The sequence below is a fragment of the Paroedura picta genome, chromosome 8, assembly GCF_049243985.1.
Source record: "Paroedura picta isolate Pp20150507F chromosome 8, Ppicta_v3.0, whole genome shotgun sequence".
Classification (NCBI taxonomy): Eukaryota; Metazoa; Chordata; class Lepidosauria; order Squamata; family Gekkonidae; genus Paroedura; species Paroedura picta.
Window position 1 is genome coordinate 50,663,526 of NC_135376.1, and position 15,178 is coordinate 50,678,703.

At 42.5% G+C, this 15,178-nt stretch overlaps 1 protein-coding gene across 4 annotated transcripts in view; it reads left to right on the forward strand.

Moving 5' to 3' along the window:
- The window catches only part of PDCD4 (programmed cell death 4), a 44,225-nt gene extending 29,087 nt beyond the window's left edge, over positions 1-15,138 (forward strand). For all 4 annotated transcript variants that reach the window (XM_077349697.1, XM_077349696.1, XM_077349699.1 and 1 more), the window contains exons 10-13: positions 1,533-1,640; positions 10,409-10,519; positions 12,368-12,507; positions 14,455-15,138. In XM_077349697.1, coding sequence (XP_077205812.1) covers positions 1,533-1,640; positions 10,409-10,519; positions 12,368-12,507; positions 14,455-14,515 — 420 coding nt within the window. In that variant the 3' untranslated portion in view covers positions 14,516-15,138. The remainder of the gene's footprint in view (positions 1-1,532; positions 1,641-10,408; positions 10,520-12,367; positions 12,508-14,454) is intronic.
- Positions 15,139-15,178: the final 40 nt, after the last annotated feature.

Below are 15,178 nucleotides of genomic sequence, written 5' to 3' on the forward strand. Positions count from 1 at the left end.
TGAATCTAAGGCTCTGCCAGTCACGCATATGTTCATGCTTTTGAGTCTTCTGATAGGCAACAAGGTCAAATCAGGGTGAGGGAGAGATAAAGGTAAAGGTAAAGGTAAAGGTATCCCCTGTGCAAGCACCGAGTCATGTCTGACCCTTGGGGTGACGCCCTCTAGCGTTTTCATGGCAGACTCAATACGGGGTGGTTTGCCAGTGCCTTCCCCAGTCATGACCGTTTACCCCCCAGCAAGCTGGGTACTCATTTTACCGACCTCGGAAGGATGGAAGGCTGAGTTAACCTTGAGCCGGCTGCTGGGATTGAACTCCCAGCCTTATGGGCAAAGCTTTCAGACGGCTGCCTTACCACTCTGCGCCACAAGAGGCTCATAGGGGGAGAGATAAGGGAATTAAAGGCTTAGACCTCATCCTCCTCAGCTTACCCATCCCGAAGAAGAGGGAGGCAAGTGCTCTGGATGTGCAGACTGGCAGGCAGATTGCAGGGAGGGAATGAGGCAAAGGCTTTGCTTAAGCATAGCCAATCTTGCAGTAAACACAGACACTTAGAATCAAGCCACATGACAGGCCAGAAGTCAGTCATGAGGAAAGATCAGATCTTTATATGGAAGAAAAAACTGCTGATTAAGAATCAAAGGCATCCTATGTTAGTACTTTTAATTTTTATTTTCAAATGGCCACAGAGAGGGTGAGAGTTAAGGGGGGCAAGCAATCTTTTTTACTTCAGAGCCATATTAGGTGATACTTGCTCATATTGTCCATTCATGTTTGACTCTGGGATTGTGATGGGCATAATAATTTAAAATAAAACAGGATTGTGAGGGTGAGTGGAGTGACACTTTCCCTCTTGTGCCTTTCTGTGGTTCATTTCTCCTAGATAACTTCCAACGTTGGAAGATGATTGGGGGGAGGGGGGGCTAAACTAAAAGTCATTTAGACACCAGAATACAACAAGGTGAAGCACAAGCGGAGTAATAGGTAAGATCACCTCCACTTTGGGTTTAAAATAGACACTCCCACCCCTGCTTCAGGATCATAGGAAAAGAGTAAAACATTCATATATCAGTTCATGCTTTCCTGTACTCACTCTGCATGTGAGAATTTAAATTGTTTTTGAAGCAGAGACCCATTTTTTAATCTCTCTGAAATTTAGCAGGGAGAAACCCTTAGGTTAGTGGTACAATTTCATTCCAGTTGGGTGGAAGGACAAAATATTACTGAGAGAAGCTTATTTCCATTCGTGACTTCAAAGAATATAGGAGAATCTATGTTGTTATGTATGTTGTTGCCAGTATGCCTACTGGTACATTACAGAACTCAAAATGAAATACTGTAAATAGAAGGAGAAATCAAATGATTGCTACATAATTTTAAAATAGCATTTGATTTTACCAGATGTGAGGAAAGAAGGTTTTGGAGAAACTAAAACTGCTGCTAAACATGATGTGAACTCTTGAAATTTAGAAATAGATCTTTACTGCAAGTTGCAACATTCTAATCTAATGTTCTCTTGTTTTTAAACTACTAGATTGATATGCTGTTGAAAGAATACCTTCTTTCAGGAGACGTTTTAGAAGCAGAGCGTTGTCTTCAGGAGTTAGAAGTACCCCATTTTCACCATGAGCTTGTATATGAAGTAAGACAAAATATGAACTTTTTCTTTTGCTTCTAGATAATCATTATGTCTACTTTTCCCATTTCACTCCCCCAGCATATACATCTCCCTTTTCTCTTTCTGTTTTCCTACCCCATCCTGTTTTATATGGCATCTCTTCTCTTCTCTTCCCTTCATTGCCTTTTCCTTCTCGCCCCTGTTCATGTTTTATAGATTTCAGACTTACCTGCAAACTCAGGGATTTCCCCAGGTTTGCAGAAACTGTTTTCACTGTGGCCCCAATAGGCAACTGTAAAAGAAACTGTAAACAAACTAAACAGCATTAATTTATACATGCTAGGCTTCCTGTATTTAGGGTTTTTAACTTCACAATTCACATGCACTTAAAACCGTTTCCCATGTTAAAACTACTGCAAAAAATGCTGTTATTGTACCTTTACAGCAGCTGGCAAACTGAGTCATTGAAGACAGACTGCTTTCCATTTTGGCGAAGTCTGCTACCATTTTCTGCTGATTTCAGAATCATTCAATCAGGATACAGATGTTTGAGTCCAGTGGCATAAAAAAAAAAAAACCTTATACCCAAAAGGAAACTTGGTTGGTCTTAAAGGTGCCACAGGACTTAAACTTTGTTCTGCTGCTTCAGACCAACATAACTACCGACCTGAATCTAATGGTATTTATAATTATTTGTTTTTCTCTACTCTTTTAAAGTGTAGCTGGATCTTGTATCAGTACAAAAGTCAAGTACAGTGGCATCTTTAAGACCAACGAAGTTTTATTCAAGGTATAAATACCCACCTGAATGGATCTTGTATGATACTTTCTTTGAAGAATAAGTAATTTACAGTTAAACATAGATGTGTGTGATCTGTTCTCATTATACAATATTTCTGAGCATATTTATTCCCATTTCAAATATTGTGACGCTAGACTTCAGGCAAATCACTACATAAGCAAACTGTGCTACTGTCAGCACACACATAACAGTAGTTTCCTTCAAGCATGGGCTACTTATCAGGACAGCCCCCAAACATCATAATTTCTCTTTTATCAAAGCCCTGTTCTAGGTAATGCCAAAAACTAATCTAAAGCTTTAAAGACAAGCCTATAGAAGGCATTTCTCAATGTCCCAGAGATCTGTGAGGATTCTTCAGGGGTCCTTAGATCCATCTAGTTATCATGGAATTAGGAGATGTGACAACGAGAGAGGCTGACAAGGACGATGAGGAGAGAGCATAATGCAAAGGGCAGCCATAATGGAGACAGCTGTCTGTAGTCCTTTTCAGAGTCTTCATGATCCTCAGTTTGGAGGATAGTTTGCCCCTTCCAGGATTTTTATACTTTTAAAGAGCTGTATAGAAGGCAAAGATTTACATCCGTATTACTCACACTCAATACACTTCCTTTTGCTAAACAGGAAGAGGCAGAAATCCACCAAACAACAGATTCTGCATTAGCAACTGTCCAACTCACCTTTGATAGGCAAGCAAGCAACAAGTTCCTTTTAGCAAGGAAGTGCAGTGCTGATTGTAAGAAGACATCAGCTGACCCTTCCCCATGAGCTCTTTCTCCATGCCTGCTCACTCCGCCCCTAAGCAGCCACATTGGAATTTGTCTCCCTGTACTGAGCCAAAACTCTTCATGTTAAGGGCTAAAAATGTGTGCGCCAGCACACTCTTGCGCAGCTTATGAGGAACACTGGTTTGTACCCTAGGCCCACATTTGGTATTTGGTATTGTATATAACTGCATTTGACGTCAATTCACAAGTTGTCAAACAGTATACTAGGCAAAATGGAATCAGCTTTCTAGTTTTTAGAAGAGTGTGAAATTCTAGAAAAAAAATAAGACATTCGTGTCTTGTGCTGGAAGAGGCGTACCAAGACTTCTCTTTTAATGCCACTGTGTATTAATCTGCCAGTGAAATGGCAGGGTGATTCTTGTAGTAATGTTTGGTATATGTTAAACTAGGTAAGCTGTCCATTTTGTGACCCAGTTTACCCCTAGAAAAGTCTCGTGATGTGGAAAAATGCTGCTTCCTTCACTGTCCGCAGACATTCTCAAATCTTAACACTATTAATTGTTCCATCATTTAAATATTGCATGTGACAGCTGTTTAGTACCAGATAACTGCTTGAGCTTAACTGTATTTTGTAGTGAGGGAAGGCATTTCCACCATCTGAAAGGTGTGTGTTATTTTCATCTATTCCTTCTGCCCATGACAGATTTCCACTTCACAAAAACAACTAGTCAAAAGGATTTGGGTAACACAGCAAACAGCAGGGGAAAGGGGAAGGATATAATCTTCCCTTCTGCGAGCATCTGCAGAGCATAATATCTTCTTGCTTCTCTATTTTATTTATCATAGATCTTCTGTGCAGTCCCATATGGGGACTGCGTGTGAGCAGGCCAGCCATCACATAGGTCTTTACAGCTAAAAGCCTCCAGGGGGCACTGCACATCAGAGCCAGATGCTTGTTCCTGTCCAGGGACCACATGCTCCTGCTCAGCATCACCTCTCTGTCCTTAGATCCTCTTTTGCTGCTGAAGGAGAAGATCATGTTTTTGGCATCTTCAGCTACAATTGAGGGGATTTTGTTCAGATTTCTTGAAATTATATCAGCTTCTGAGTTCCTTCCATGACATGGAAGGCCCTTCTTAAGAAGTGTTCCCAATGTGAAGTGAAAATGACCCAAACTGTAAAACACGATCTATATTCTCTTTGGTGAAGGACATAGTGCCTCCATATGTAAGGCCTGCCAACACTTCACCCCTAAGGCTAGGCAGGATAGGGCATCGAAACTGAAGGCAACATTATGGGGGAAAGTCCTTAAAAGTACTCATCCAAGTCTGTGTTGGATCTTCAGAATCGATGCATTCAGTTCCACCTCCCAGATTCATGTCAGCAGATCCAGTCTTGGTCATGCTCCCCTCAGACTCATCGTGCCTCTTCTGAGCCTCCAGGAAAGAAGGCTAAAGGCAGGACCTTTTGGGTCCTGGTCCCGACCTGGTAGAATGAGCTTCCGAGCGAGCTGCAGGCCCTGAAGAAACTGTCTCAGTTCTGTAGGGCATGCAAAATGGAGCTCTTCCACTAGGTCTTTGGTTGAGACCAGGGTGAGTAAGATCTGGTCCCCTCCCTGAGTCAGCCGGAACATCTGGCTGCGTTGGCAGACCTCCAGAATTGGGTGAATGAGTTTGTAAGCAGAGGGAGTAGGATTGGGATTTTATGCTTTTATGGGGGGTTTGTAAGATGGTTTTTTAGATTGTGACCTGCCACAAACTACTAGGCAGAAGTTGAGGTATATCATAAATAAATAAATAGATAGACATATAGACATAAGGAAAAGTGTAAATTGGCTTTCCTGAAGTACACTCCTGTTCGCAGTCCTGAGCCAATGTCAACCTTGCAGGAAAAGTCCTGGACTACATCTATGGGTCAAAGATTTCTACCTGTTTTTATCTCTCATGGGGACAGGGTGCCTTACCACATTGTAGGTTCCATGTGAGTCCAGTCCAGAGCATTCCATAGATGCAGCCCCAACTGTTTATCTGTTGGCCTTCAAATCCCTACATGATGTCTCTGGGATATAGAGATACAGGTGACAGTTTAGCAAACTCCAGGGATGCAAGTTTGTATCATTACTCTGAGTGTCACATCCACCTTCAGCGACCATCATGTGCAGGCTGCATTCTCCTTTTTCTGCAGTATGAGGAGGGGGGAAAAAGTAGTGATTACATCTGTTGGAGTCTCCTACAGAGGATCTTGGAATGTTTGGAGAACAGATTATTTGTATGGCCCGGTCTCAAAATAGAAGTTAGTACTTCAGAGCACAAATCTAAAGATAAAATTCTGAGTCGCCTGTGTTCAAAGTTTCCTGGGATTATAATGTTCATATTCGTGGCTTCTGTGCAATCCCACATGGGTTCTGCCTGCCACGGAGAAGAACTCCCAAGCTATATCCTTATCCCTTATTGTTTATATATTTATGCATCAGCCTAGGGGTTGGATGTGTCCGGCTGTCCAAGTTGGAATAGGGCCAATCAGGGTGCAGCCATAGCCTTGCTTCCAAACCACCCCAGAAATCGAGGGGAGGAAGAGCAGTTTTTCTGGAAGCTCTCTGGGAAACAGCCTCAGTGCCTCAGACTTGCGAGGAGAGAGAGCCAAAGCGGCTGATTTATGGCCAACAGCCGCCTCAGGTGTGCTCAGTGCCAGGCCCAGTGGGGCTTAATTGAAGGAGGAATCTGCCCTCTCTAGGGCGGCATCTAGCCCACTGATGAAGGAGAGAGAGCCCGAGTGATTCTGAGTCACCTATGTTCAAAGTTTCCTGGGATTATTGTGTTCCTGGTGCTGGAGGGCCTTGAGGACTTTACACAGGAACTGGAACAAAAATCTGCATCTTTCCAGTGTACCTCCAGAAGGATACAACATTTTTATAAGATCAAGATGGAGCCATTTAACTATTTGACAATTCATCCTGCACCATCCTCCTTGGTTGCTGAAGGGCGGTCAAGCCTACCACTCTGCTCCCACAGATAGGGAAGAGAGAAAACTGAGTGTCCTGGGTGGAAAATTATACACATCAGCAGCTTTAGGTGTCAGAATTGCAAACTATGAAACAATTGTGACTGGATATCAGCTGTTCTTATGGGAAAGGATTCTTCTATTCATGGAACTCCTTCCAGAAGCATCCACTCACTAAAATTCTGCATATGGAGGCCATTAAACTGTCAAAGTAGCAAATTAATGTTGGACAGCATTTTGAGAATTCAGTTGTGTGGGCCATGATTAGCTGCATTGTATTCAGGCACCAAGCATGGTTAAGGTCAACCAGCCTTGTCAATGGAGACCAGGCTTAAAGATGAGGATTTAACTATTGAAGGTTCTATTCTCTTTCAAGATGGACAAGATGTTTTCACTGATAAAGTACAACCAGACTGCTTAGTCCCTAAGAGTCTCACAGTCATCAACATCCCAATTTAAGCAGAGCTCCTTTATGAGAAAGCCTTGGCATCTGTATAAAAGGGAGTGCTGCTTTTCTGGTCCCCCAGGGTCTCAGTATCACACCTTAAGTCATTATTGCACAGGAGGGATAACATGAGAATAAGGGTTCCAAGCAACCTAGGTCAAATGAGCTACTACCCTCTTTCAGAGAGGCAACTTCATCCCAGAAGTCATCTTTCTGACTAGGATAGTTGCCAGCTTGTGTTAAGCTCAGTTTGTTACAGCCTGCAATGTTATTACCTCCAACAAGTTAATTGACAAGGGCACCATAGAGGAGGTTACAATGTCACAGGCACCCGAGGGTTTCTTCTCTTGTGTGTTCCTGAGAGATGATAGTGGAATTAGACCCATCTGAGACCTCTGAAAATTAATTTTATTCCTCTATGTTTCTATGTTCTGTTTGGTGTCTATTCCTTCAGTTTTGCAATTATTAAAATTTAACTGTTGGTTCATTGCTATTGCTTTGAAGGGTATCTATTTTTATATTGCAATCCACCCTCAGCATTACAAGTTCTTATGTTTTTCATGTGGGGAATGAGTTTTTCAGTACATTATCATACCCTTTGATTTAGCCACTGCATGTGGGGTATTCTCTGTCTTTAGCCCTGTTTATTGCTTCCCTCCAAGAGCCTCTTGTGGCGCAGAGTGGTAAGGCAGCCGTCTGAAAGCTTTGCCCATGAGGCTGGGAGTTCGATCCCAGCAGCCGGCTCAAGGTTGACTCAGCTTTCCATCCTTCCGAGGTCGGTAAAATGAGTACCCAGCTTGCTGCTGGGGGGTAAACGGTAATGACTGGGGAAGGCACTGGCAAACCACCCCGTATTGAGTCTGCCATGAAAACGCTGGAGGGCGTCACCCCAAGGGTCAGACATGACTCGGTGCTTGCACAGGGGATACCTTTACCTTTACTTTTATTGCTTCCTTCCATATGTAGGATTACCACATAGTCCCTTTCTTAGATGATTGGTTACTGGTAATAGATTCCAAGGACTTTTTTGAGTCATAGGCCTCTTGGTCTGGAGACCTGTCAAGGGCTAAGACTTCTGGTAAACTGGGATATATCGGTTAGTTTCATCTCATGGGGTACAATTTGTTGGGTTTTCAGTCTCCCTAAATGGTATAAGCTGTCTTCAAATCTCACCAGTTCCAATTGGCTCAGAAAATTCTGCACCCTTTGGGATATATAACTTCTACCATCAGATGCAGGGGTCATATACGTAACAGCCATAGTATATGACCCCTGCATCTTTGGTTTCTGTCTTGTTATAGAGCTGGGATTCATGCCTTATACCACAGATTTTCTATTCCCATGCCTGTCAGACATTCTTTATTACGGTGGCCTTGTAGAGATAATTTATCTTGGGATTTCCTTCAGAATTTCTGAACATAAGTCCTTACTGCAGACGCTTCGTTCTTAGGTTGGGGTGTCCTGTGAGGGGTTGTCAGTTACGAGTACTTGCTTAGAAGATGAGAACCTTCTGCATATTAACGTATTAGAATTGCAAGCAGTTTGTTATGTCCTTAGTTGTTTCTCAGTTATTTTTTTGGAACTGATCCATTCTCTTCCCGATGGACAGTGCAGTTATAATGTTTTATTTAAACAAGCAAGGGAATACATGGTCCAACAGATACATGATTCCATACACTGTATCTCAAGGCTTCCATTCAAGCCACCCACATTCCTAGAAGTTTAAACACAGATGTCGATAGATTGAGCAAGTCTGGCATACTCTCCCAGAAGTGGTCCATAAAAGCCACTTATCTGGACCTACTTTTTACCCTCGGGGCGGGGGGGTCTGGATATCAGTCTTTTATGACGTGAGAGAACAAGTGGGCTGTAAGGTTTTGTTCCCAAGCAGGAGTAGGAATGTGTTCCCAAGCAGGAGTAGGAATTGGTTCTGGTCCGCAACCTTCCTAAGGCTGCGGACCGGTGGTGGTGAGGAGGGCGATCGTGCGGCCGCGCATGTGCATTTGCGCCGTGCATGGCCGCAAACGTACATGCGTGGACCTGTCCCCCCCCCACACACACACACAAAATGAAGCTTGCCGGGCCGCAAGCTAATCGGCTGCTTTTGCAGCCAATTTGCTTGCGGCTTGGGAAGTTTCTTACTGCGGGGGAGGGGGGAGCCACGGCCCGGTGGTTGGGGACCACCGCCCTAGGGAATGTGTTCCCAAGCAGGAGTAGGAATTGGTTCCCTAGGGAATGTGTTTTAATTGAATTGTCAGTGAACCCTCTTTTATGCATTCCCTCCATTCCCACCTGCTTATCAGGATAACAGAAAAACCCAGGAGGGAGAGATTGAACATGATCCTTGTAACACCCTCTTGGCCTCCTCAAATATAGTTTCTGATCTGTATAGTGATCATCCAGGGCCAATTTCTTCCTCTACCAAATCAACCAGATTTAATCAGCATTAACCAGGTGCTCTATCACAATCTGAATCACCTCAACCTGACAGAGTGGAAGCTTCAGAGAGAAACCTAATGTTTTCTAAGGAGGTTAATAACATTCTCCTGCAGTCACACAAGTGTAACTCTTATATGGAGGCAGTTTTCCCTTTGTTGTAGTGGGAAGGACATGCCTCTTGGTGGGGTTTCATTGCAAGTAATATTTGGCTATTTATTACACCTGAATACTAAGGGCCTGCCGTTAAATTCTTTGAAGCTTCACCTGTCTATTACAGAGGAATTAAGGGAGGATCAGTTTCTCCCATCATTTTCCCTAACTGCCCACCCCAGGAACCTTTGGTGCACCATTAGTCTGTGTCTGTTGTGTTAACTCAAGCCTTTATAACCCCCTGCTATCTGTTTTTTGGCAGAACTTTTTATGAAGGTGTGTTTCTTAGTAGCTGTTACCTCTGCCAGGAGGGTGAGTGAGCTAGCAGCTCCCGTTTTTGCAGTTCTTCCCTGAAAGGGTAATCTTAGTCTTAGGCTTTTTTTCAAAGGTATATTTGCCTGTATTTTTTCCTGCACCAGCTCTGAGAATGCACACTAGCCACATTCTTTAGATATTAGGAAGGCATTATTTTACCTCAAAAAAACTCTGGAGTTTCACAGGGACAGATAACTGTCTGTTTTAATGGCCCTAAGAGAGGTAGAAGAGTGCCTTCTCAGACCCTGTCCTAATGGATTGTCAGGGCCATTTGGGAGTGTTACGATAAGGCCAGATTGTCATGTCTGCTGAACATTCATGCCCATTCCACTAGGGCAGTGGCTTCTTGCACAGCTTTCCTGGCCTGGATGGAGTCCCTTTGATGAAGACCTGCAGAGCTGCCACCTGGTCATTAGCTGACACATTTGTATATCACTACACTTTGGTTCTGTGTGTGAGACATGACACTCAAGTGGGCAAAGGAGTTTTTCATACACTGTGAGAAGAGCACCTGGTGAATAGCTTTATGAATGCCATGTGGGACTGCACACAAGATTGATGATGAAAACAAAGTTGCACTTACCTGTAGCTATTGTTCATTGAGTTACTTCTGTGCAGGCACACATACCCTCCTCCTGCCCCACTGCATGTTCTGGCTTTGGCAGAGGTACTGAGAATAGGGGGGCATTGCTGTGCAGGAGATCATGGTCTGTGGGCAGGAACAAGCTCACAAAGTATAGAATTGCATAACATCAAGTCTTCAGTCACTACTGTATTGTTTTTGGTTGGAAGATAGTTATTTCTTGTATGTTACATAACATCTGTTCTGCTTTTCAATATAGTTAGTTTTATTGCTTGTGAATATAAGACCATTATTTTTCACTGCATGTTCCATTTATCTGTATTTGCACTTTAGGCTGTTGTGATGGTTTTGGAATCAACTGGAGAAACAAACTTTAAAATGATGCTCAATTTGCTGAAATCCCTCTGGAAATCTGCTGTCATTACTATGGACCAAATGAAGAGAGTATGTTTGACTGATTTCCTAATGTTCCTTTTTGGTAGCTAATACCTATAGGTTAGATTTGTGGTCACCAATTATAATTTAACTGATTTGTTTTAGTGTTTGATTATATAATACCTAGGTCTGGCTTTTCTGTTACCTGTCCATTCCAGTCACCTTTGGAGGCTGTGTTTTGAGTGCCTTTGCTATCTGAGGCTAGATGGGTAGCATCCCAAGAAAGGGCCTTCTCAGTCATAGCACTGAAATATTAGAACCACCTTCCCAGGCAATTTTGTTGCCTTCTGCCAGTAGGTGAAGACTTTTTTGTTTGGCGCACCCTAATTGGTCCCTGGCTGTGGTGGTGTAAGGCAGGGGTAGTCAATCTGTGGTCCTCCAGATGTCCATGGACTACAATTCCCATGAGCCCCTGCCAGCATTTGCTGGCAGGGGCTCATGGGAATTGTAATCCATGGACATCTGGAGGACCACAGGTTGACTACCACTGGTGTAAGGTATGTTTGTATGTTTTTACGGAATTTGAAATTTTTTTATGGATTCCTTTTTTGAAAGGCTATTTTGATGCTTCGGTGTATTGATGTTTGCTGCCTTAAAGACCCTATCTAGGTAGAAAGGCAGCATAGAAATGTTTTAAATACATAAAATATATTTGAGAATGTTTGTCATTTAGAGAGGTAGAGCTGGAAATTTCAAGTGCTAGCACACAGTTTGCTGGTAAATCAAGATTTATTCAGAAAGTTTTTATACTGCCTCTCCAAAGAACATGCATGAAGGCGGCTTAATAATAACCTCAAGATTGCCAATTTACATGTAATCAATAAAGAAGTGTATTTTTTATAAAACCACTATTCTCAAATGTAAAGCAGAATTCTTTGGGAGATCCAGGTTAAGAGCTTTTGATTGTTCAACAATCAAGAAAACAGTCGACAAAAACTAGGTCCAGAACGCGTTAAAAACAAGGTCCAATTTGTCCAAGACGGCTGCACAAGTCCTTACAGGGCCGTTGGGGATGGCACATATATACAATCTGCTTTCTCAGCTGCACTGGCTCCAGGTTGGAAACAATCAAATTCAAAGTTTTGGTTATAACCTTTAAAGCCCTATATGATCTGGGATCATTGTACCTCTGGGACTGTTCTCTATAATCCCCAAAGATCCAGCCAGCAGAATCTGTTTAGGGTCCCTGGCCTCAGGGAAATTGTATTGGCCTCAACCAAGGTACAGGGCCTTTTTGACTCAGGCTCTAGTCTGGTGGAATACGCTCCGAAGTGAGATCAGAGCCTTGCGAAACATTGAACAGTTCCACCAGGCCTATGGCTGAGGCCGAATAAATACCTACGCCTATGAATAAAACTGGCCTCTCTTTTGAAAAGCCCCATTTATACATTTGGATCTATTAAAATCTTCCTGTACTCTCCCCCCCTCTGTTGCAGAAAGATTAGAAGTAGGCATCAAAGGGCAGAAGTGTTTAGCTGTTAAGATTTTATTTTAATTATTTTAGAGTATATTTTTGTATTTTTTGTTTTATATTGTTTGATGTAATTTTACGAGTCTGTAGAGAAAGGGCAAGTAACAAATATAATGTGATTCTTTTCCATTCTTTTTCAGCTGTTAGGAAAAGTAGTTATTCCATTCTCATTTGCCCTCATTGCACTGTTCTGTAGCAGCTCAAAGTTTTTATTCCCCAGTCTGTGCTATTTGATTTACATAAACAATTTCTTTGCATTACCAAATTTGGGGAGTTGCAGTGGGTATTAACTTTGTTATGTTTAGTATGACAGTTTTGAGAGCGGAGAACCGTATTTCCTGAGCTGAATGCTAAGGTTCCCACCCACACCCATTCTGCCATTGTAGGGCTATGAACGAATTTACCGAGAAATCCCAGACATTAATCTTGATGTGCCACATTCATACTCTGTGCTTGAACGGTTTGTAGAAGAATGCTTTAAAGTGGGAATAATCTCCAAACCATTGAGAGACCTCTGTCCTTCCAGGTATGTAAAAAACTTTGATTCAGAAGTGTCTGCAACATGTTAATCTTAAGGGATATGGATTTCTTACCTGATTTACTGCTGGAATTTAATAATTTCTAGCTGGCAGCTGCATTTTTCTTCTGCATAGTAATGCACTTTAACGAGGAAGGGGTTAGTCAAACTGGATGGATAGGAAAGGAATATCTAATCCAGATGTATAGTGATATTATATCTCTACCTGCCTGAGGCTCTGAATAGGGTCTAGAAGTTCAATGCAGGAAGAGATGAGCATGTGTATATTACTTCTCTATGCTTTATCTGCCTTCTGGTCTGTAGACATTTTTGATTCCTTTCCACTTCTGTATAAATGATTAGAAATAAAGGGAGTGGGTGAGAGAGAAAATTTCAGTTCTTTGAATCATTTTATTTCAGGCGCTCTTCCTCTGGCAAAAGGTTGAAAAGAGCTGTATTAAAGCTTTGATGGCTAATTCCTAGATTGCTGTACAGTAATCAAATATACATGTGTCACAGCTTTAACAAATGTTCTGGTCTCCATCATCAGTTGTTCTAGAATCTCTAGAGAGCCAGCTTGGTTTAGGGGTTAGGAGTATAGATTTCTGATCTGGCGAGCCGGGTTTGATTCTGTGCTTCCCCACATGCAACCAGCTGGGTGACTTTGGCCTCATCAAAGCACTGATAAAACTGTTCTGACTGAGCAGTAATATCAAGGCTCTCTCAGCCTCACAGGGTGTGTGTCTGTTGTGGGGAGAGAAAAGGGAAGGCGAATGTAAGCTGCTTTGAGAATCCTTTGGGGAGAGGAAAAACGGCATATAAGAACCAACTCCTCTTCTTATATGTAGCCTTCTGTTAATCTTCCAGGATTAGCGGGTTCTGTGTAACTTCTTCACTTCTTTTTATTCCTGATGTTGTTTTTTCTCCCTCCCCCCAACACAATGCCAAAACCTGCAACATGCTTTACTGTGCTACAGTAGCAACAACTCCATGCAACCAACATGTATGCCTATTTTTTAAACTCATGGGGAACAACTGGTTTTTACCAATGGAGAGTTCTAGAACTTCTCCCAGCCAAACTACTAGCGCCCTACCTGGCCCCGGAACACCTAGCCACAGTGATCCATGCGACAGTCACCTCTAGACTGGACTTCTGTAACTCGCTCTACGCAGGCCTGCCCTTAGCCTTGACCCAGAAACTACAGCTGGTCCAAAACGCAGCGGCCAGGATCCTCACAGCAACACCGTGGAGATCCCACATCCGGCCCATTCTCCACCAACTGCAGTGGCTGCCAGTTGAATTTCGGATCAGACTAAAGGTCCTGGTAATTACCTTCAAGGCCATTCGCGGTCAGGGCCCAGTGTACCTGAGGGACCGCCTCCCTGCCTATGCCCCCAAAAGAGCTCTGCGCTCCTCCACCACCAACCGGGTAATGTCCCTGGCCCTAAAGAAGTCCGCCTGGTCTCGACCAGGGCCAGAGCATTCTCTGTCCTGGCCCCCACCTGGTGGAATGAGCTTCCAGAAGAGATCAGGGCCCTGACGGAGCTTAAACAGTTCCGCAGGGCCTGCAAAAAGGAGCTCTTCCGCCAGGCATTTGGTTGAGACCAGGCATAACCAACAACAAATGAAGGGCCCCCGCTCTCCCCCCCCTTCCTCCCAGAACTCCACCAGAGTGCTCTGGACCTGTTGTGCCATTTGCACAGTTGCATTGTTATACTGTTATATTATTATTATTATTATACTGTTCACTATACTGTTTTCTGTTACAACCACTGTTATTATTATTATGTATGAGTATTAATGAAGACTGTTCCATGTATTGTTTATATGTTTAATGTAAACCGCCCTGAGCCTCCGGGGAGGGCGGTATAGAAATATAATAATAAATAAATAAATAAATACATCCCGCATAGCTAAGGACAGAAAAATACTAAAACTTTTTTTTTTAACTTTAGGGGAAGGAAGCGTTTTGTAAGTGAAGGAGATGGAGGCCGTCTGAAACCTGAGAGCTACTGAATACATGAACTCTTACAGCCATAGATGTTTAAAGGGAATATATATGTATATATTCTTTAGTAAGAGTTGATTAGCACATTCATTTATTCTTAAAATATGCACTTGTTATGGGGCACAAAACTTCTGAAGGTTTTTAAATTTTGTGTTCACAAAGGAAATCCTTCTAAATGTTCTTTTCTTGGGACTTATAATTGGACAGAGCAAGTCACTGCCTTTCTGTGGAGGTCTGCTGAAATAAGCTACTCTTTGTAAGTGCCATATGTTTGACCTAATCATTCCATGTTTTGCATTGATGCCTGCCTCTCCTTTCAAGGACAGTGTTTTTGTAGTAAAATCACTGGTTTATACAAAGCTTTACAGAATGGGCCAAGTTAAGCTGCTGGAACCCTATTTTGACTGCTGCTGTTAAAATACTGTGCTTTGGGAAGAAAAGTTTTTTTTTTTTTAAGAATCTAAAGAAATTTAGTTTGGTGATAAGATATATTCATTTTCCAGGGGAACATATTGATTTGGTCTTAAAGACTAGTTCAGCAAATTGGTGGCTGGAACATCTATTTTTCTACAAAACTGGAGAAATGAATAATAGATAAAATATATTGCAAAATAAACTTTTGTGAAGCAGATTTCTTGCCTTGCTTTCTTAAAGAACTCTACATATTCATT